Here is a 24,978-nt window from a genome sequence, read left to right as displayed (position 1 = left end):
TCTTTCAAACATGAAGAAATATTTTATAAAGGTAACCTGAATGCACTAATGATTATGCATGTATACATAATTGTATATATTTATATTATCTGACTAGATAGATAGACATACAAAGTATAATTTCAGTCATGTTTCTGGAAACTGGTCCTACTAAATTTATTTTCAGCATTTTATATTTTGCATTATTCCCTTTTTTTTTTTAATATGCTAGATGTTTATACTGTTTGCTTTGTGAATAATACCATGTCAGATAATTTTGTTTGGAAAAATAAATCTTTTGCATGTTCTTATTTAATACTGATCCCTCTACTCTTAGATAAGATGATGGGGTTTTTTTTAAAGAAACATTCTAAAAATAGAACTTCAAAGCTGGTTAAACCTAATGCCCTTATTTTGCACATGAGGAAAAAGAAAACTCAGAATAATCCAAAAACTAGATCCCTAATTCATGACTCTAGTTATATTCTTTTAGTTACTATGCATTTAGCTGAATACACATTGGATTATGAAATAGAAAAAGAACGTTGTCTTAATAATTGACCCGTGACTACTGAAAGCAACTAATTAGTGATATTTTATTTAAATATTTCAATTTATAGCAATAAGCAAAGGTTAATCACCTGAAATTGTTTTAAAATGATTAACAATAAATGAATTTTTATTACAAAGGAACACTGCATCCTCTGAAAGCTTTCTTAACAAGATGAATCAGCAGTTATGTGTAATGGTACTTACCCCAGCCAAGAAAATAATACCACATTAAGTGTTGCTTCTCCACAAACACAGCCACCACGATGAGTGTGTGTAGGTAGACACCTTCACAAAGCATCCAAAAGTAGTTACAACCCATCAGGTAAAGATGAATGAACTGGAACATTTTACAACTAACCTGTGAGGAAAAATAGAAATCAATCAATATTTAGTTTTTTATGAATTCACATGTAAAGCAACATCTAGTTTAGCTCAGTTATATAGAAACATGGAATTTTCTCTCCTCAACACAAAATCTTACACACTAATGTTTCAGATTTGTAAAATGCTAGCCTTCATTCTCCTCTAGAGGTGCCCCTAAAGTTTTTAGCCATTGACTCCAAAGATTTATAATGGTATACATCCAAGAAAATGTGTATAGTCTAAATTTACTACATTTAGTAGATGTGTATTTTTCTAGTGTGTTTTAGTTATTATGTAATTTTAAGTACAAAAGTTTCACACATGAATGACTTTACATCTACTTACATTTATTTTAATTATGTCATCATGAACTCCTTGATTATTTCATTCTGTTGAAAAAATCTTAATTATCTTAATTATAAAGCAATTCATTAAATGTGCCAAATACTTAGAAAATCTAACATTTCATGTGTGACCAGTGTAAATACTTATTAAATAATAATCTAATGAGCCCAAAATTTATCTTATCCACATATGGAATTTTTGAAGGTTTCATGTAGGTAAAAAAAAGAAAAAGTTATAATTTTCCTTCCTCCTTTCCTGAGATCTCCGCTTTCTCTTCTCTACTCTTAAAGACACAGGAAGAAGGAGGTTCAAATATAGGGTAAAGAAAACACAAAGAAGTAAGAGATATAGCTTACTCTCTTAATAAGGGAAATAAATTAAAAACTCTCCCAAAAACATGGTCAATTATTTTCATTAGCTCCAATTTTCAATCTGGAACCCAATAAATATTTAGTGGCAATTATCATCATTTTTGAAATAAATGTTTTTTTCACTAAAAAGAAAATTGGAATTGAAATACACTGGAAAACAAATATTGGGTTATCATAAAATAGTAATAAATTTGCATATGAGTTAGCCTAAAAATATTTTAATATATGTTGTTTTATTTCACCCTTAAAATTCTGTGAGGCATGAATTTTTACTAGTCACGTATTTCATAGATAAAAACTGAACTAAAGAAGTTAAATAATTTGCTAATTTTTATACAACATGAATCATTTACATCCTGAACACAAGTCCTGTAATTCCAATTTTGTTTTTATGATGATACACAATTCCTTATAACTGAAGAACATTTATAAAACCTATTTTTTTCATTAACTATATTTTCAGATTGCATGACATTAAATTTTAAATAACATGCCTTGATGTCAAACATAACATATTAGCAAAGTCCTCTCAATGATTAAAATGAATTATTTCACTATACTATATAGAAATGACTTCAGCTTTAAATTTTTATCTATATAATTTTTATGTATTCATACTTAATTTGGCTTTTTGTTCTTAATTATATTTAAAAAATTAATCTTATGATGAAAATCAGTTAAAGTAAGTTTCAGAAAAGTATCTTTATGGCAGGCATTGATGAGAAAAACAGACAAATTTTCCAAGATTGTTATTAAATTTTCCACTAAATTAAAACTAATTATATACAGTTTTGCAATTTTTGTGTTAAACACGATATCCTTGGACATAAATGTAAGATTTAAAATCTCTTGTTCTGCAGCTTTATGAGAGGACGCTGACTCTCCTTGCTCTAGAGAAATTCACTAAAATGGCAGGACATTGGCCAATTTTTTGTATATTGTTAATTATACCCCAGCGTGTTTCCTCACCCAATGACTTTAGAGTGGAACATATACAAAATTAAGCAATCTGGATGCACATGTGCAAACAATGAAGGGAATTTTAGAATTTTGGACATTACCCTAAAACACACACATAAAATCCATATGAGAGTATTGTTTGTTGATCCATTGAGTGAAAATTCCTTCCCTTCCTTGATTTCAGTAACTGGATAACTTAATCTCTAAAAAAACACTTTATTTATGCACATATATACACTTCTCCATAAGTCCATATACAAAACTGTAGTATCGATGTCACAAACATTATGAAAGCAGATGATTTAAACAACTTGAATTTACGTTTGTTATTTATGCAGATATTTTAATTAAAATATAGCTTACATATGCTTATAGCTTGCATAAAACATATATGTTTGTATAAGTAGATTTTCGCTTATATTTTGAAAATATAGCTTTATGTTATGACAATCTCTGTGCTTATTATTATGTACCTTTCATCCTAAAAATTGTGCTTCCAAAAGGATTGTAAGGGAACAATTTATAAATGTTTCCCGAGACATGAGGACTTGGTAGAGCACTTAAAAAAATTTTATGTTAATAAAACTGAGCATTATATAAGAGACGTATAATTCATTTTTCTCTGGTTTTATTAACTTTTTAAAGTCAGCCTGGTAACAAAAATATAACATAATTTTCCATTTTCATGTACTCTTGCTTTTCTTTATTCTGTTTCTTTTTACTAACTACAGTTAGTTGATTGATTTTTTTTAATTTGGCTGAGTAAATGTTATGTAGTCATAGATTCTTATATTCTACCAGCAGAAAGACTCTATTCATGAAATGAGGTGAAGATGTGTAATATATAAATAATTGAGGCAAGAAAACAAAGTATTCCTCCTTTTAATGCTCAATCATAATAACTTGAGGAATGTCGAGATATATTTACCTTTCTAGATTATAGTATATGTATAGCAGTATATACTCTCTATATGTCAGAACTTAAAATATACATATATGAGTACTTAATTACACACAGTAAATATATCAGGACCCCTCACCTCTCCCAACACTTTCCTGCTAACCCTTTGAATCTAAGGGCACACCTCTTTTTACTTACAGGATTTGTGGCCACCAAGGCCTGGTTGTTGGCCACTGCAGTGAGATTAATGATTGTTACAACAGAGTTACAAACGAAGGAGAAGAACAGATTTTTGTGCAAAGTAATCCTTTGGCAACTTAGACTCCTAAGAGGCAAGAGAAAATGAAGTGTGATGACATCATGACATGTTTCCACATTTTTATTAAAAATCATTCAAATAAGATACAGTCACAATTCATAGCAGCTGCTCTAAATTTGGAAGAGTTATTTTTTTCTCCCCAAGATATACTCATGATAAAATCTTAATTAGGGAAAATCTGTAATTTCTTAAAACAGAGATAAATGAATTGCTTTAGTACAGATAGACATAGGTAGGGATAGAAAATTTGTATGTACCTGGCCTCTACATAAACTTCTGTTAATTTCTTAATATGATTAATATTTTAATTCATCCTGAAAATGCAGAAACTGAGACTCAGTTAAGTTAGATAATTGATTTAAAAAAATCATACAGCTAATTAACTGAAAACTTTGGATTTGTCTGTCAGATTCCCAGATGATGCTCTTTTCATAATACCACACAGGTTGTTCTGTTTATATAGCCTGTTTTTGATTGTTCTGTTTATATAGTGTCTGTGTGGTGGTGGTAATTATGCAGACCAACCATCAGAAAGATAACATTGTATTTCGAATAGATGAATTGCTAAAAATTATAGACTTAGCAACCAATGAGGTTTGTTCAGCTTTACTGAATTTTTCTAATTGGCCTAGCCAGAGGTAAGATATAAGAAAATTATCACCTTTTACTGAAGGTCCTCATGTATAAAATAAAATAAAAGAACTGGCTGTATGGAATTCATACAGAAAGAGATTTCAGGAAAAGGGGTCATTAAGAACAAGTAATCCTCCTTTTCAGATTGAATCTACATCCATTCTACAAGATTGTACATATGCGACTGCCTTACTTATGCTTGAAGACCAACTTACGTACTGCCTCCTTCATGAAGCATTTATTCGAAAGTTTATTATGGGTGAAGTTTTAAAATAATAGAAAGCAATCCATTTGAGACTAGATACTTAATATCAGAGCAAACATATATGTAAGAAGACATGGGAATCATTTCATCACAGAGATTTAAAAGCTTATTTTGTTTTTACAACTTTATGTAATTAATATGGTCACCATAGATAATTCACCCTATAAAACTCAAACCACTGACTTCTACTTTGGAAACTTTAAGGAAATTTTAACCTAATTTTATCACTGCATCACCTTATCCCAAATAGCCTACGAACTCAGGATATTGTAATTAGGCCGGGATGCCAAGGATTTCTATATTTAAAAATGCAAAGTTTAGGCTATATTGTCTGAAATTTCTTTCAGCTATAAATCTGTGAGTCTATATATAGCTCTAGTGTTTTAAAGGATCTGGAAATGAATTTACAAATCAGTACTTATGGATTTTAATACATGCCTTCCACAGAAGTGGGTACTATCAGGGGAGATTTCTATGAAAGGCTTCATAAACCAGATGGCTCTTGAATCGATCACTGTGTGTACGACAGTCATATACTGACAAGTCTATGAAGTCCAGCTGGAGTCCATCAAAATAGTAACAGCAAAGAACTACTAGTATTTTTATATTAGAGAGCCTTTAATTTGACTAGACTTTGCAGTACATGAGAGTAGTGAGAGAGAGGTAGGGATCAAGCCACAGAGTATAGATGATATTATATAGAAAAGAAGGAATCTTTGAAAGCCTTTAAACAAAGGAATACCATGATTCCTGTTATTATTTAAGGAAATTCAACACTGAGGCAAAAATGGCTCTATTTTCAATAAAATGCCACAACAATGACACAGGTACTTTGTGTTCACTGAGAGTGAAGAAAATTAATGAATATGAGATGAGGTCTAGTAAAGAAGATTCTTTTCAAATCATTTACTTTATGCGTTATTTATTTCTTATAATTTATCACTCATCTATAATGAACATTATGAACATAAAAAATTGTCCACATGATTTAATTTTTAAATGCCTGCTTTGAGCTTATCCTGTGTCTATGGAGTATAACTATCATTTAGGGAAAAACTGCTTATCCTTGCAAATATGTACTTTTTTAGTAAAAGAATTTAAATAACCATCATGGGGGAAAAACAAAATGTTTTCCTTAACTGGGCTACTTTGTCCTTTTCTGATGAACACATTTATTTTGAGGTCTGTTAGTTACATACATGTATGTATATCTGTGTATCTGCATGTATACGTATGTGTATATATATATATATACATACATACATACATACATATATATTTAAATATATATACTCAATAAAATTTCATAGTTTTCAAATTATGACCAAAAGAGGAAGGATTTGCTTAAACAGCAAATCAGAAATATTTGTAAAGAGTAAGCTGGAATGTAGGAAAACAAACCTTAAAGAAGGCTTTCAAAAAAAGTAATTCATGATAGAAGAGCTGCAAGATGAGCTGAAGAACATAAAACAAACAGCATTTATAATTGTTGATATAATACTGACATGTGAAAATTGAAAATAAGTAAAATAAAATGCTTCCTGTAGTTAGTAGAAAAATAATTTTTAATTTTCTTGTGTACACTCAAACTCCCTTCTCTTCTCTTTGAAGGTTTATATTTCTATTCCTTTCAGAATTCCCTCTATTCTGATGACTCTGCTCCTCTACTTCAGTCTGGCTTGAAAGTTAAAGACTTAAAAATGAGCTGCTGATATGTTCTCTTCTAAAGATATGATTATTGTGAGTACAGTCACACACACAAAATATGACTTCTAATTCTCCTGCTATATGATTAAAAGATATACTGCATTCCCCTCAGTTAGATATAAATAATGCCATATCATGGGCAAAATTTTGAAATGATAGAATAAAACCCTATCATAAATGAAATATTGACTATCAAAACCAAACAAATACTTAAGAGCTCACATAAAATCATTTCAGTACAGAGACATAAAGCATATTTTGATTGTTTTGCAAAATTATCAAAATAACATGGTCAACCTAAGTAATTTGCCCTGTGTAACTCAAACCAAATACTGCTGCTTTGGAAACCCTGATATTCAGGTTAGCTGTCCATATTGTTGTAATAAAGTAGACCATTGGCAAATCATTTAACTTTGTGTTGTGTAAATATGTCCTACTATCTACAAAATTAGCCTGTTGCTATTGCTTTAGTTTCTTCCATTTCTCCCTCCAGGTTCTGTGCAACTTAAATGCAGACAGATCTCTTTGACATATGCTTTCTATCAACGTGTAGTAGTAAAAATGGCTCAGGTTTTTCTAGTGATGCACGTTATTTTCTTCTAAACATATTCATTGACACATATAAGTACATTAGTACAAATAAAATCAACTTGTAAATGAAAACCAAAACACATGGAAAACACACTGAAATAAAACCCTAAAAATATTTGAGTATTTTTCGAATGTTAACCTACAATCAATTTTACCTGCTTTAAAATTTTAAATGTGCTTATTTTACTTAAAATATTTTTTAAATTGTTTATAAGTTTAAAGGATGTTTTACAAAAGAACTTTTCTTTCTTTAAATGTTATAATCCCTTTCGATCCTAACAGAACCACAGAATAGAAAATGTGGTTAGTGGGTCTGGATAGTTTCCATTTCATATTCTCTCTATATAATTATTTGTGAACATTATTTCAATATGTAATTTTGACAAGCAGAATTATAGAGGCAGTTGATGTAAATGTGTCAACAGATCCATTACACGTCATGCATAATGTAACTATGTCTTTCGATTCTACTTTGAAGCAAATAGAAGTTAATATCAATCAGTACATGTAGCTCAGAGTGGGTTTTGAAACCTGACTTGAAAGTGAATCTGGACTGTGCCACCTACAAACAGTATGACTTTGGGTAAGTTATTTAAAAACTCTAATCTTCACTTTTCTCACCTATAGTATAGGGAGAACAATATTACTTCACAGGTTTGGCTGTAAGGTTAAATGAGATAAATCATATCTAGTGCATAGTATAATATCTAACACATAGTAAACACTCAGTTAACTATTATTTTTTAACATAATTATCATGTGGCTGATTTTAATTAAGTTCTCTAATAGTTTATTCTCACAAATAATAATATAGCATCAGAGTTCACTTCAGTGATAAAAAAACTGCCCGTGTTTTAAGTAATGCAATGGAACAGTAAATTGTCATCTTTTGTTATAAAACACAAGAATTTAATATTAGAAAGACTGTTTCCATGTTATGAAGGGTAATAGATTAAGTAACTTAAATTAACTTCCCAAGGAATTTCATCCTTCCCAGAGTTGTCTCCAAATTACCTCTTCTATTATCATTATGACCTCAAGTATTATGCTGTTCCATATTCAAAGTTCTGCCATAGTATGGATAAAATACTTGCCTTTGTTTCCCATTAGATTTGACATGAGTAGTACGGCTATCTTTTGTCTACTGGATGGAATCTTGAGTTGATGGGATCACCTGGTTATTTATGATACAAAGTAGAAATAACCTATATCAATAGTTCTCTTTCGAAGGCTGCTAGTGATCCATTTGGCCAGATTAGAAAGAGTACAAGTGTTTAAACCAAGATACACAATCAAATTCTCTCTGGAGAGGAAATGATTGTTCTTGTTCCATCATGCTCCTTCCTCCCCTGCTTCTGCCTTTCAGGGCTGCTCATTTAATATAGCAGAAAAATATGGGTTGCATAAGGAACAGACATGCTCATTTTGGGTGGCCAACTGGTTTTCTCTCGTGTGTGAACTTCCCTAGTACAAATCTCTCATCTCCTAACAGGCAGGAAACCAAGAAAAGAAACAGTCAGGCTTTTTGAATGCTTGGATTCTTGCAGTCCAGAAATACCCTTTTACAGATAAAATTCATAATAATAGCAGCCACTATTTATTGAGTCCTTAGAATATCCTAGGCACAGAGATAAGACTTTATGTTCATTATCTCATTTAACAACACCTTTGAAGTACTGTTATCCTTTAATAAAATTGAGGCGGATTTCTCAAGGTCAGAATCTTATTAAGTCATCTACTCAATTTGATTGTTGAAGTTTTTAAGAAAGTAATAAGACTTTTGTATCTTATAATATTCATTTAGTTGCTTGTAACTATTTATTGATGAATAAGTAATAAATAATGCACTGTTTCTAGACACTGGAGAAATAGTTGTGAATAACACAGAGCAAGACCCTGATCTCAAGTTACTCATGTGACAGTGGAGAGTAAATAGACATGTCAATTATATAATGTAATTCCAGATAGTGTTATATGCTTTTTTATAGATTAAAATAAGATTGAGAAATAGAGTGTATGGCCATGCCACCCTGAACATACCCGATATCATCTGATCTTGGAAGTTAAGCAGGGTTGGGCCTAGTTAGTACTTGGATGGGAGAACACCTAGGAATACCAGGTTCTGTAGGCATTAAAAAAAAAAAAAAAAGATTGAGAAATAGATAAAGACTGTAGCCAGAGTGAGAGGAAGATTCAAAATAGAACTGAAAAAGAGAAGTTAAGGGAGAAGAAGCATTCCAAGCACAGAGGAATCACTAAGTCAAAGTATAAAAAAAAAAAAAGTTTAAAGCTTAAAGTTTTTGAGGGGAAAAAAAGGACAGATAATGTGAATAGAGGAAAATTCCACAAAATTTACTGAATGACTTTTTGATTCTAAAGCTCATACTCTTTTGAGTTACATCTTAATGTTCTGTCAGCAATTGTTAGCAGCATAATATCCAATCATTCTTCATTTTTGTTTTTTCCTAATTACTAAAAAGATATTATAATTTGCAAGGTTTACTTTGACTTTCTCCTTGTATATGGTCATATCTTTGAGTAAGGTCTAGAAAAATAAACTGTGTCTATAAGAGTGGAAAACCAGATTGCAATATATATTATTATATATTGGGGAGAAAAAATGTTACATTATTTATGTTCTCTATTTTAAATTACAAGATTTTAATCCGTTCATATTTCAAGCTTAAATAGCACTTATGTTTCAATTTGCTCAAGCAAAATAGATAAAATAAACTTATACAGAAGTTTCATATTTATCAAAAATAATAACAGAAATATGTGATCTTTAACATATTTATAGCTTTAATAACAAATTTATGTTTAAAATCATTCCAAATTCTTTAATTCAGATATTTACTTCAGATTTCCATACCTGTGATCTTCTTCATAAACCAATAATAGCAATTACATTATAGCAGAACTCGTTGTTGCTAGAGTAAATCCATTACTTCTTGCACCACTCTGTCATTATTCAAATCTGATACTCTAATGTGGAAATGCAGTGCTTTCATTACATAATTACAGTGGACATATTTAAAAAGCTTTCCAACCAAGACCCGTATTGCTTAATAGGAATGTTTTCAGCTCTCAACACATTCAGTTTGAAGGGAATAAATTTTTAAACATATTAATTAAGATTCATTAATTTAGAAATAAGCCTAATGAGTATAGTCTAATAAAACATTATATGAAAAACTATAGTTAATTATATTATATCCAGTGTTAAGTTGGAGGGAGCCTGGGATGCATACAACAGAATAGGATATATCTCAGAACTATAATGCTTATAAACAGAACTGTAAACTTACAATGAATGAAATGTATCACAAGACTTGAAAAAGCAAGACTGATCCTAGCTTGACACTGAGAGGTATGTTATTCAGGGACCCCTAGATAACTATTTCTAAATTTAGCCATTATCAAACCTCTGACAGGGCAAATTTGCCAGATTTTAAAAAACTTAAGTGAAAGTTCTGATTTGCCAAAAAGAGGTATATCAAAGTATGATTTGTATAGTAAAACTCTTTGTTCTCTATGTCTCAATGCAGAATTTCTTTAAATAGCTAGCTTTGTTTGAAATGGATTTAAAAATTAAATCATGAATAGATTTTAGGAGAAAAAGTATTGCTTAATGAAGGGTAGGAGGGAGGAGAAGGTAGATGGAGAAAACTATAATTGTTCTAATTCAAGAGAGATGTGAAGAAACTGGAAATGAGATAAAAGTTCACAATATTGATTGAATATATTCAGATATGATCTTAGAAAAAAGATGAAAATTAGTGTCACTTGTCCTGAAAAGCATTAAAGGATTATTAAATTGAGAAAAGTTTGGCCTACCAACTGGATAGATTTTTTTTTTTTTTCTGAATTTTACTTAGAACCTTATTCTGACTACCTAGAAGTGGTATTATTGTCTATATAGTTCTAAATATGGCTTTAAAATTGTTTGGAATTAGTTTCTGAAATGTCACCAAATTTAGATGTTTTAAAAAAAACCATATTCCTCATACAAATCAGATGTTATATGTGCTCTTTTATGTGCAAGAAGATGGAGCCCATTGTCTGAGTTGAAAGTCAGAGCAAGATTTGCTATGCTCTCAGATTTTAAGTAACAATTAAAACATGATTTATAACTAATTCCAATAAAGTTATTTTTTTTAATCTAAAAGTTTTTGCTTTATTTTTCCAAGGATGATTAAGAGCAAGAGTCATTGCCTCTCAGGACTTGGCAGATGCCAGTTCTGTCTCTTTCTCTTCCTCTCCCTTTCAGTTCCCTATCTCCCACCCTTTAATTGGCTCTAATGTAAAACTGAAGTGTTGTTGGTAAATATTGTTTCATGTTCTCTGTTTCTAATTTAAAGCATGGATGAGGAGTAGACTTTTTTCTCTCTCTAAATAAAAAATAACAAACCATACCCTAAATCAACTTTTGTATGGTTCTTGGGTTTTATTAGGATGGATCAATGATCCTCAATTAACAAAATGGAAAAAAAAAAGTTACCTTTACCAAAGACTAAGCAAGAATGACCACAGTATGAGAACTGGATTAAGAAGCAGAAAGAGCTACTGATATTGTTTTTATACACACTGATTTTATGTAAAACATCAGCTCCACTAGGAATTAGTTGGAAGAAAACCGAGATTTCTATTGCTTTTGACTTCATTAATCATTCAATTCAGCATTTTCTGAGGTGGGCTTGATTGACCTTCAATGTAGCTTCAGAGTCTCTGATATTGTTTTATGCAGATGCTTCTGCTAATTAGAATTTTAAGGAGTCTAAGTCTGATGATGGAGACAACAAAAGCCAGACAAACAAACACAAGGGACTTGTTCAAGATCATGATAAGTCATGGGAAGTCAGTCCTAGAAAAAGGATCCAAGTCGGTTCATGTCTTCATTCCTCAAAAATTTAGTAAGTGCTTACTATGTGAAAAGTCCTGGGATAAACCCTGAGACATGTAAAAAACAAACAAAAAAACAAACAAAAAAAAAAACAAAAAAAAAGCAGAGATGATTTCTGCTCTCATCAAGCCAACTTTGGGACATTCTTTTCATTACTTTCTGTTTTCGTGGACAGTGTTTTTCATAGATAGAAACTTTTGATATTTTAGTAGATAGTTCTGGAGAGTACATATTAGAAATGTCTTAAAATTGAAGACTATGAATTCTTTAATATAATTTAAGTACTGAGTAAGCTACATGGTATCTTGTGGGCATAAAAACAGTTTTATTATTTCTGACTAATTTACTTAGCTACAAGTTTTTCTGATAAAATTATACTACTAACTTGGTTTATAATTTTTGTATTCATTATTTTTCTATTTGAACATTATAACAATTTATAAATGTGGTACATACTAAAGTAGAAATTATGTTCTTTAATTTTTTTTAAAGAGTCTACTAGTATAAGCTGTCTCAGGGCTAAATATTTAATGGACTAATTAGGAAGAGTGATAACTATGCCACTAGTAGACAATGTTTTCTAAACTAGACACTATTTAAAGCAGCAGATATACTATCTCAGCCCTTATATCAAATCTATGATATAGATACTAGTAGTATCTGAATTTTAAAGATGTGAACTTGAGAATTAAGAAATGAAAAAACTAGTTCCATGCATTGCAGCAGGTGACAGAGGTAGGATCTGAGAGCAGATGTGCCTTTTTAGAGAATATACTCTCAACCATTCTCCTATACCGAAGACCATCTAGACATATAAAAGGAAGTATTTAGTGCTCTACCTGGGTCTTAGTTGAAGAGGGTTTCTCATGTTTTACCTAAAGCCTGAGAATGTGTAATAGGAGAGAAAAAATTAATTTGTAGCTTTGCTTCTTTCTGTTCAAATTCTTCATTTTTAAAGCAAAAAAAAAAAAAAAAAAAAAGACAATTAAAGTCCAATAAAATCACTAAACCAAACAGAGAGAACACAGATCAGGAGGAAGCCCTAGATCACTTAGTCAGCCACATAGACCATACGTAAAATTAGATGTTGGGCTGAATAATCTCTTCATTTATTATGGTTTACAGTATCTATCTGTTGAAATTCTATCCATTCTTCAACATGTTTTAATGAGATTATCACCTGAGGAATCTTCCAATTCAATTTCCTTTGTCTTTCCACAGCGCTTTGTAGCTCTACAAACAATCTGATTTTGTGCAAGTTATTTAAAAACTCCAATCCTTGTAATTAGTTGAAAACTTTAAGTTTTTCTTTTGTGTAGAGGCCAAGAACCAAATTCTGTATATTGGCAAGAGCTCATTTGCTTTAACAAGGTTTTGCCCATGTACCATGCTTCACATCTTTTTTTTAAAGCATGGAATTTAGCAAATAGATACATGCATTTATCGCATATAGTGCTCTTAGTTTTTTCCAAAATTGCTTTTGTTCTGGGGGGGCGGGGGGGTGGGTAACAGGACTATTTCTATGTGAAACTTGAGGACAATATTTGGGGAACTCAATTTTTTAGTCTTTATTTTAAAATGAGTTATGAATCTGTAGAGTATATCTTTAAAACTAAAATACTTAGTATGTCTATGTGTATGATGTCAATTTTTAAAAGGTATTTTTCCATAGAGAAAATTAATTAATTCTGGTTTAAAATTTTAAGCCTTCAATTAAATATTATATTTTCTTGTGAGTATTGGTTGAGGAATATTTGCTCTTTTAAATATAATATAAATGCAGTTATAAAAATATTAAACCAGATTACCTTTCAATTCTTAATCAGTAATAAATATAGTTTATCTGTGCAGATTGCTTTTAGCTTGTAAGATACTTTCACAAATGCTAACTTAACTGATAATTAAAATTATGCATTTTGACTTTAAAGAATTCTTTCAATATATGTCTTTATTAAATTACTGCTCATTCATAGACTTGGGCTTGACAATAGCATTATAGGTCATTAGATCCAGCTGTAAACCCGGTATGAGGATCACCCATTTCCACATTCCTGATAGGTTGACATCTAATTTCTGTCTGAAAATCTTGAGTGACAGGAAGGTCAATTGGTCAATTGATAGTTCATTCTATTTTGTTTAGCTGTTAGAGTCTTTTATTTTTCTTAATTAAACCAGATATATTTTCTAACACATATATTTATGTTACACAAACTTTATTTCCAATTATAGTCATTTGGATTCTTGAAGTCATCTATTGTGTCCCCTTTAGCTTAACATTCTTGGTACCTTGATTCCCAGATCAGCGAACATTATTTTCTTTAATTTCTTTACTATCCTGATATACCGTTTTTTATGACATCCCCCCTTTTCCTCTTACGAAGTCACTCCATACTTGACAGGGTGAATGACTGGCCTAGTTAGAGATTTGGAATTTAATACTTTATATTTATTGGTATATACTAGCTTGTAGCATTGTTTTCACTCGGCAGTCTTACTATATTGCCTTAGTTCACAGAAAACATTTGTTCAATTAATCATAGACTCATGAAGAAACTTTGTTAGTTTTACATTTGACTTTATGGAATTAGTTCAGGACTGTATTTATATCCTTGTTAAATTTAAATTTGGTGCCATAGGGCTTGGAATTCTAGGAGACTATTTTTCTCTTTTTGACTACTAATTTTGGCATGAGATATAATTGCTATACTTCTTAGCTTCATGTCCTTCAGAAATTTAATATGTTCGAATAGTTTGGGTTATTACATGAAAAATAAGTGATTGTTTTATCTGAAGCATCTTAGCTGTATTAGTTTTTAAATCTGCAGAGATGGTGGTCTAACTCCATGTCTACTGCAACTAGTTGCTGTTTCAGAAACACTGCAATAAGGAATTCAGGAAGATATCACTGAGAAAATGATGCTAAAATTTAGATCTGAAAGATGACTACATTTAAGGAACTTAAGAGGTGGGAGAGAATAGGCAGAATATTCAATTATAGGGTATGCTGATGGTTTTGTTTTTTAAATAAATCACAATAGGAAGTTTAAAATCTTTAAAGCAAAGGATGACAAAATCAAATTTAATCTAAATCTATGAAAACATTCTGGCTGCATTGTTCAGAGTTGAATGAAGATGATGAAAGTAGACTTATTAAGGCTGGGTTAGACAAGACTGGCAGTGGTAGCAGTCAAGATGAAGCAATCTATCTAGTTCATGAAAATTAACTAGATAGATTGGAGGGATATTAAGAAGTTAAATCCACAGGGTATGAGGAAAGAATAATAGGGAAGAAAACTGAGAAGATGTCACAGATTACTCTTAAATGTCTGGCTAATGCAACTAGATTGCTGGTGGTATTATTTGTAAAGATGGGTCACTCTGGAAGAAAAATTGGTTCCTGTTAGGATGAGGTAGGCATTCTTAATTTGTTACAAATATGTTGATTTTGAGATACTTCTGAGATGATGTATTTCAAGAGCCATAAAAAGATATATATCCTTTGACCAAGATATCCCATGTCTCTGGGAATGTAACCTAAAAACGATAGTGTGAAATATAGGGAAAAGTATGTCAGAAAATGTCCTCTGCAGTGTTTTATATTAATAGGAAACATATTAAGCAGTGTTAATGCTCAAAAATAGAGGAATGATTTAATAAACTTTTGTCAACTTAATAAAAAAATATTATTTAGCCAATTAAACAGTTGTTTTAAAACTCTATAGTGACAACAAAAGTATCCATTTTATAATGCTAACTTATAAAAATAGTTAAAATAATTAGTACTTTACAATTAAAACTGTGTAAAAACGTCCATATGAAATAGAATTAGAAAAATACAAATAATCGCTCAATAAGATATTAGAATTACAGGTGTATATATTGTTCTTATTTAAAAATTAGTAACTGGCTTTAAGTATTAGATTTTTAAAAAGTATTATAAATTTAAGTGCAAGTCTAGTTTCTCAAGATTATAGTTTGTTTTTAATTAAGGTTTGCATTTTTTTCCTGAGATTAGAAATATTTAAAACATAACATTTTCCAAGAAATTTGCAAGAAGTCTTAAATAACTCTTATGATTTCTAATTTATGCCTTTAGGATAGAGGCTGGTCTACTTTATATTTAGTGGTAGTTGTGAAAGTCTTCATGGTAAAAAAAAAAAAAATCTTAGCTAATATTAGTTACACAAATCAGTTCTCTGAGTTTGTTTATATGTGTGGTAGATACGTAATTTTCATGAACTAAAAATCTGAGTTCTAAAGTACTGCATAGATTTTTAGGGCAATTGGTTGTATCGATTTAGTTCTAAGAGTCAAAAGAGTCATATTTTCAAATTTAGATACTTTGTATCTTTAAATTATAAAAATTTTATTTTCAGGAATAAAGAAAAAAGTAAACTATATCTTTCTTACACTGATCATTTTATTATACTAAGAGAGAATTTATAATTTTAACTTTATTTTGTGTCTTAAAATTTACTAAGTTAAATGTTAACCCAGTTTTACTGCCATATTTTACCAATAAGTATTTTTTGCATCAGCAACATTATTTAACTTTATTAACTAGCATAAATAATATATCACTGGACCTGAGGACTTAAATTATTTTCCAAAGTGACAATTCTAAAATAATTTTCCATTTTTTAGAACAGATATTTTTAATCTATTAAACAATCATAATAAAGGTTTTCCTATTCCAAAGATAATTTTCACTTCAAAAATCCTGTATAAGCTGAGTATATTCAAGAGCAAAGACATGAAGTTTTAATAAAATATATAGAAATGACGGATAGGGTATAACTAATTATAAAGGCAGTGACTGAGAACTGGCAGCTTGTTTGTTTTCAGCAGTACACTTTTTGTAACTTGTCAAATATAATATAGTAAATTTATCTTTAAGGAATGTTTTTCATATTTTAGGATAAAAATTTCCAACTTATTTTGATCTTTTTTTTACAGAATTGGCTAATGAAAATATGTTGCATTTAAAAATGTACACAATTGTTTAATTAACTTTATTCAGAGTGGAGTTTTTAATGACTTTAAAATCACTTTATAACCCTAGATAATATCATAAATAAAAAGCATCATTAAAAAAGTATCCATGTGGAATCTGCAAAATAACTAATGTTGGAGATTCTTAAGAAGGTGTAGATTTCCAAAAAAGTAGCAATTCTGATACAATCTCTAAATCCCACAATCTCTAAAAATCTCTAAAACCCATAAGAGATAAGTTTCTTGGTTCGTATATTATTTGATGAACTCTGAATGTTTGATGGAATATGGGCCAAAAGCTGGTGTTCCAGTTACATATGTTCCTAACATTGAACTGCCTGATAATTTCTTGGTTTGGATTGTTTTGATGTGCTACTACTCCATTTGGTTCTGAAGTTAATAATGGTCAAAGATGATTTTTGGTAGGAAGGAGAAGGAGAAGAGGAGGGTGAAGATGGAGGGGGAGGGGAGGAGAAATGAAGAGGAAGAAGAAGGGGAGGAAGGCAATGGTGATATAGATTCAAGGAAATGTAGCTAATCATTCTTCACATTGCATTATATAATTATTGGTGGTGATCAAAATTATAAAAACCGTGATAATGCATAAAATAATATATGCAGGTTTTGGAATTTACTTTCCTATCAATTAAAAAAAAAAAAGTATTCATTGAATCAAGAAATAGTAGCTAACTCTCTCTCTTCCCAAAAAAGGAATTGTAATTTTGAGTAAAATTCAGGGTATAATTTAACCATTTTAATGATGACAACTTCTAACCAACAAAACTAACCTAACTATAATATATTGAGATTATTATTGTTATATATATTAAATGCCATTGCTATTATTCACACAAAATACCAATTTTTATAATATACAATGTATACTGATACTAAAAATTGACCAATAAGTTAAAAATTAAATTAAGAAGGCCTATATTATTTGACAGTTTCCAAAGCAAATACAGATTTTGGCTCCATATTGATTTTGGCTCCCTTCTTAAAACAGGACTTCATTCTTACATGTCTACTAATTTCGTAAAGTTGGACTTACGATATATTATCAATCTCCTCTCTACGTATTTTACAAAGTCAAAATATGGTTAACATATTTCAAATTATTTTAAATATTCAATTTATTTTAAACATTACAAATCTATATTTCACATATTTCATCAGCATATAATATAAACACACACATGACACCGCATTTGCCAAAGACAATGGTAAATTTAAAAAATATTTTCTATATACTTACTTGAAATAAAAGAATATGCCAAGTGAAATAAGCAGTGATGCAATAGATAATCCATGTCCAATTATAGTCAGGTAAAACAAATTCAGTGCAGTCTATAATTTATATGAATAAAAAAATTAAAGTTCATATCGATATTATAATACTACAAGTGTAGAAGATCCAATTCAATAGAATAAATTATATATTTTAAGACATGATCTATTAGCCTTATCATTTAGCTTGCAAACCAATACATGCCTGAATACGTCTGGAATGAAGAATATCTATGCAAATTTATCCAAGACCATCAAAATTTATAAATTGTATGCCTTTATTATTTAAGAAATTAGCACTCATATATTAACTATATAAAGGAATAATTTGATTGACCTAAGTTGTATAATATACAAAACCTGAATTTTATATTTTGGAGGACATTAACAATTTTCACTCTTACTTTGCGCACCTTTAATCAAATGCTATTTGATGATTTTCATATTGTTCTTTAGTTATATGACAGATAAGGCTTTCTTTCTCACTGGGTTTCTCTTTTTCCTTTGACAAATTTGAGGCTCTGAGGCAAATCTCAATATAGTAATTTATAAGAGCCTATAATCTGTATAAACATATTCTGACTTTATCCTATTTTGACTTTTTCTTAATGATTTTTATTTGTCTATATTCTATTTATTTGTAATTTACCATTTAGTGTTTATTTTTATCATTCTTTCCAAACCCTACTCTGAATAACCAAAAAATATAATTATAATGATAGCTGACAGTTATCAAGTGCTTACTATATGGTCATTAGTTTTCTAAGAAATTTCCTTGTATTAAGTCAATTCTTATGAAAATCCTGAGGGTGGGTTTATTGGGTCCCGATTTTATACACAATGAGTTTATGGCTTGATAGGATCACATAGCTGGTAAGGGACAGAAACATAAAGTCAGATATCAGGAGTCAGTTTTAATCACTGTGACAAACTGCCTCTATATATACACACATGCAAATATACATAGGCATTTTCTATTAAAGCTTTTTGGTTATGGCAACCTGTGACTAACCTTGACTTAATGTAACCATGACTTTCAAGTGAGGGTGACCTAATAGCCAGTCAGAATGAAAGCCTTCTGCTGACGGACAGATAGAAACTGTTTTAACTCTGCTGGTCTTCCTCTTGTATACTTGAGCACAATTCCTGAACATAACTCTAGAAAGTCCACCACAAATAAAAATTTTCCTTTTTCTTATACTTCTAAAGTGTTTTTTTTTTCCTGTAGAAAATTTGAAACTCCAATACTGAGACATTGACTTGTAAATACAGTATTACCTAGCAGAATTACTTCATTATTGTAACAGAATCAATAATTATTATTTCTACAAAGATATTTTGCTTACTGTTCTTCTCAAAGTATATTATGAAAAGGCTTTATAATAGAATGGAACACTAGCTAAAATTTCTCCAATAATGTATTGGTAACTAACTTTTAAAATAGTGTAAATTAAATTTTAATTATAATTGTTAAGTACCTTCACTTTCTCCTGTATGTCAACATTACACTGGGTGTAATTTGTCCATGTTCTGTTGCTATCTGGATGTCTAAACCAGTTTCCGTTTTGATCACAGATCTTTGTAACTTTTTCTTAAAATTAAAAAAGAAAAAAAGAACAGTAATTTAGTTACCCTAAGTTTATTAAATAGATATAAAGGAGATTATACATAAATTTCTGCTATTACCTGAAGGATCAAAGTCCTGAAAGTAATCAGGACAATGCTGCATTGATTCTGTTCCAGCTGCCACATCATTCCAGCACAGCCAGCCATCCCAGGTTCTGTTGCAGTAAATGCCTTAGAGGAGAGTAAAAATTAGGGATGCTAACTCCTTCTAGGTATACATGAAGAAAAAAGTCTTAATGGTTTCACACTGACATGGGATAAAGACTGTCTATTGAAAATAAAGACATCATATAAAATCTAGTCCTGCACTGCTTAACAATGAAGATACGTTTCTGAGAGATGCATTGTTAGGTGATTTTGTCTTGTGCCAGCATCATAGAGTGCACTTACACAAACCTAGATGATATAGCCTACTATACTCCTGGGCTCCATGATATGCCACCTTCATATATGCAGGTCATCATTGACTAGAATGCCATTATGAAGTGCATGACTGTACAGCAATTACTTGAATTTTTCACCAAATAATTATTAGAATAATTAATTCCTAAATTAAATTTAGAAATATCTGAGAAAATACATGAAAAGTTCAGCTGAATGTTGCATTTGATGTTTATTTTAATAGATTTGCACAGCAACCTCAGAATTAATCTGGCCCTCGAGGGCCATATTGACCTAAATAAGGATTGGCCTAAATATCTAAATAATTCTATTTTTTTTTAAAAAAAAACCTCAGATAATCTCATTTCTTTCCTGTGATATTCAAATATTTTTTTAAATAGCTTGATTCCATAAATTACTAAATAAAATACATTTTGTAGCCTATCAGAGAAAAATTTTCCGATATTTTAGAAAGCTTCTCAAACAATTCTTTTCAATTTACTGCTCCAGAAGATTCCATCTGATTAGTGACAACATTGGCAGTATAATAAATTGCAAGGTCCAGAATTTTTCAAACTGTGTTATATAGCATTAGAGTAAGAAATGAGTAGTGTTCCATTAAAAAGTTTCTGTGGTCAAATAGACTCGGGAAACACTACATTAAAATATAGATTTTTTATTGCAAGACTTCCTAAAATAATCAAAATTGCAAAGTTCTAATAGGAAAGTCTATTATGCAGTGATCCTAAATTTAGTTTGTCAAAAAATTATTATGATACCCTCATGCAGCTATTCCTGCTGTTAAACAATTATATTTGAAACCTACTTTTACATATATCTAGATGATCTGGAAGGATTTAATTCAATAGTTTTAAGCTAATAACAGATTTTTATGGAATTAAGTGAGAAGCTGAATCTTAATAGTATTCAACAAATACTATTCTCACAAGCAAGTTCATTTTGGCAGTTACAAATAATAATCTACTTTTAACATTTTATTTACATAAACATTATATATTATACTATCAAATATTTTTCCTAAAATGTTAAGATCTGTTTGTATTGATAGTTTAAAAATTTAGAAATATCTAAACTCTTTACATTTATCTTTGTTTTATTGTAAATTTTGCATTTTATATTGTGAAGATAATCCTGTCTTGAGGATTTCCAGATTAAATGCAGGGCTTATTTTTGTTTTTATTTTTTTTTTGTTTTTGCTAAATCTTAATGGAAATAGAAACACTTAGACTTCACTAGCTCTGCTACTAAATGTACTATTCAAAGTATAGTTTATGCAAAAGTAAATTGTGTTTGTCATTTTATTATGCAAACTCCTATCAAGCAGCTTGTTAAAAAAATAGAATTACATAAACTGAAGATCAACTGTCACTTATTTAATTCAAGACATATATTTGATATTTTAAATATTTATACCATAAAAATGTTATAAAAACATCCCTGTTGCACAAAATTTTATTAGAATTTTATAAAAAAGATAAATTATGTCATAAAATAGTCTTCAAAATATATAATTAAAACCGCCATATACCAGAAAAATTAGCAACTAACTCATTTTTAATAATGGACCAAAGAAACTCATAATGATGTAATGGGGTGGTTTTCTTTTAAAAATAAATCAAATGCATTTAAAATTAAAGTCATTTACCTTCTGTTTGTTGAATGGGGTCTTGCATAATTTTCTGGTAACATTCATATTGAGCCGTCATGATTTTATTTCTAGTAACGCCCAACTGATTTGGGTTATAAGGGCTCTCTTGTAATTCCGCTATGACAAGAATCTAAGGAATTAGAAAAAAATAAAACTTCAGAATTGTGAAAATGTCTATTGTAGGCAATCTGTCACAGTGGAAAATAGTCAGTGTGGTGATGTCCTGCCTGGTCACCTGGCTCAAGGGGGAAATCCTTGATTGGTAGTGTTTGCCAGTATCCACAGTAAATATCCCCTATCTTGTTCAATTTCAAGCAACCAATAAGACATTGCCAATGGCAGAGTAGGGAAAACAGTCGACATTTGGCTCTCTATAGAGGCTGGCCCTACACATGTGTTGTGGAATGCAGACTGAGCTATATTCAAAATCTACCACTGCTTTTTCAACTGCTCTGTGAATGTAGGGAAGATATTGAACCCATAAGCCTCTGCTTTCTTATTGTAAATGGGATAAAGTAGTATCACAATAACGGAGGGGAGTATCTGGCACATGATAATGTTCAAAATTGTTGCCATTTTTATAATTTGATTTTGATAAAATAATAACAAGTTCATTTGTGATGTAGGTAAATAGAATTTTTATTGTGTGCATGTCAATAAAGGTTTTGACATGCACAGCAAATACAAGGTATATATTTATGTTCTTCCGATTTAGTAGCACTACTTTAAGCTTCACTTCCACTTTTATATGACATTTTCCCCATTTTATAATGTGAAGCATGTATAAGTCTACAATTTTATTTCTTCTTCATTTTTGCATTACTTCTATTGGCTATTTTCCATAAGTAGTTATCTTTCTACTCTTATTTTGTCTCCATATTCTTGGTTTTCTGTTCTCCAGCGGGTAGTTAAATTTGGTATAATCTAAATAATAATATTCTCTCATTGTGTGGCACCACTCAAGCTTCACCATCAACTGACCACTATTTAAAATTTACTCTTTCATTCCTTGATTGGTTTGAATTTCCTAATAGAGATTTATGCAGCAGTTGCACTGCACAAGTAATAAATAAAATTTAACAGCATCAAAAACATTAATATTTTTTCTCCTGCTCTTACAAAATTTATAGAAATGCATAAAATCAATATCATTTTTTATTCTTAAATAAAAAACTTACATTTACACACTGTCTGAGAAATAATCACAGTTTCTTAATTGACAATCATTGGATTGGTAATCTATTACAGAATTACCTGCTGGAAACCAATGTTGGCTGGTGCAGCTCATTGGCACACTCAATAGAGAGTGTGAGCTGAAGAAACAGGAGTCCTGTTTCTTGAATTTTAGTCTGTTTACCCAAGATAACATCTAAGAAGTGTAGAATTTGAACCGCTCCTAGACTTGAGAATGTTTTCAAATACAAATGCTGACAAGAATGTAGCCTTGCTTTTTTCCAGTTTAGGTTTTCTATATTTTTCTTGAGTTTCTTTGAATCTTTGTGGGGTTTGCTTGGAAAACACCACAGGAAAATTATTTGCTGGCACAGAATTAGATGAGATTATTTCTCTCAGTTTCTCTTACATATAAAAAGAGATAGTCACGGTTTTAATGTAAGACAGAAAAATATGAGCAAAATATTTCTGTAAATAAAAATGAAATGTATAAGACATATGTCCCCTTCAGTATAGTAATTGATTTTAGTCATCCTTAGTCTCTACCTCCAGCCCAACATCCCCTGAACAGACATGCAGAGATGTGCATGAGTATACATGCTCATGTACACACTTGCCTCAAACTTAGCATCAGTGTCTGCCAGAAAATGGACACTTGATACTTATTTGAATGAATAAATGAAGAAATTAATTTAAAATTTAGTGCATGGTTCTGAATTGCTTTTTAATCAATATAAGTCAATCAATTGGCAGAATGGGAGAAAAATCTGCATTTTTAATAGTTCTAACTCAGAATCAAGTCTGGTTGAAAATATTTTATCTACTGTGTATGACTATACTATAAAGACATTCTATTTCTTTTTAAACTCTGATAATTACTTTCCTCTGATATCTTGCATATTTGTATTTTTATCTTCCTCACTTTGACATCTCCCTACCCAACTGCACCACCATAGAACTTGCTAAGGGATAAAAAACCTTAAAATATAAACTGAAAAAAAATAAATTATCGTTGTGTTGATTGGATATAAAAATGTACTTAATTTATGCATCAAATAACTGCATGTTAGCTTGTTGTGATTCATCTTTATCAACTATAGATATACTGGAAGTTAAAACAGAAATAATGATACATAGGGAGATATGTTCGAAAAGTTTATGCTTACCATAAAAAAAGGTAAGAGAAACAAAAAATACAGCATACACTTTTTCTCCATCATTAATGCCAAAATGAAATTTGCTACGTAATATAAACCAAACTGCAATAGAAAATGAAAAAATATGGTTTATTAATATTTATGAAATAAATATACATGATTCTCAACAAAAAATTTCTTTAAAACTACTCAATAATTTTACTTTAAGGATTTGATTAATAATCTTAAGTATTACAAATCTAAGAGCACCATGACTTAAAATACTAGAGTTTAATTAAATACATTTTAATTTAATTTAACTAGCATTTCAAACAGGTAAACTCGCACATATATTTTTAGTAATTAGAAACATTTTGTTTACTTTTTCTTTACCAAACTTGGGATAAAATGATTAAAGTATCATAATAAAGAGTTTTACAAGAACATAAAAGCACAAATTTTGATAGCATATTTACTATAAGCTTAACTTTATTTCTTATAAATATTAGTCTCATTATTAATTTTCTGAGTCTTCAATAATTTAAGGAGGATATTGCTCTTAGACCAATTTATTGAGAATTAATATCCATATTTAATTAAAATGGCCTTATAATTTAATAGAGATTATTCTTCATTGAGGATTCAATTGTTTTTTAACCAGAAAATTTAAAAAAAAAATCCCCCTAAGTCATTTACATTATTAAAATTAGGTTACATAAGATAGACAGTACCAAATAAAAATATTTCTGTTAAATATTTCTAATGATAGATATAATTCTGAGCTAGTGAAAAATGACCTCTAAAATGCCACCATATATATAAAAG

The 24,978-nt window shown here is 29.9% G+C and overlaps 1 protein-coding gene and 1 pseudogene across 1 annotated transcript in view; one reads left to right on the top strand and one right to left on the bottom strand.

Annotated features, from left to right (window-relative positions):
• CALCRL (calcitonin receptor like receptor) overlaps positions 1–24,237 on the bottom strand; it is a 39,500-nt gene extending 15,263 nt beyond the window's left edge. Inside the window, exons 1-7 of the mRNA XM_011356414.2 lie at positions 24,184–24,237; positions 21,842–21,974; positions 19,855–19,965; positions 19,647–19,759; positions 18,137–18,228; positions 3,670–3,796; positions 736–889 (exon numbers count right to left, since the gene is read on the bottom strand). Coding sequence (XP_011354716.1) covers positions 736–889; positions 3,670–3,796; positions 18,137–18,228; positions 19,647–19,759; positions 19,855–19,965; positions 21,842–21,974; positions 24,184–24,237 — 784 coding nt within the window. The remainder of the gene's footprint in view (positions 1–735; positions 890–3,669; positions 3,797–18,136; positions 18,229–19,646; positions 19,760–19,854; positions 19,966–21,841; positions 21,975–24,183) is intronic.
• Positions 8,999–9,117, top strand: LOC111739413 (annotated as a pseudogene).
• Positions 24,238–24,978: the final 741 nt, after the last annotated feature.

The sequence above is a fragment of the Pteropus vampyrus genome, unplaced genomic scaffold (assembly GCF_000151845.1).
Source record: "Pteropus vampyrus isolate Shadow unplaced genomic scaffold, Pvam_2.0 Scaffold2, whole genome shotgun sequence".
Classification (NCBI taxonomy): Eukaryota; Metazoa; Chordata; class Mammalia; order Chiroptera; family Pteropodidae; genus Pteropus; species Pteropus vampyrus.
The sequence above is the reverse complement of the archived record's forward strand: the minus strand, read 5'-3'. Positions and strand labels throughout refer to the sequence as shown.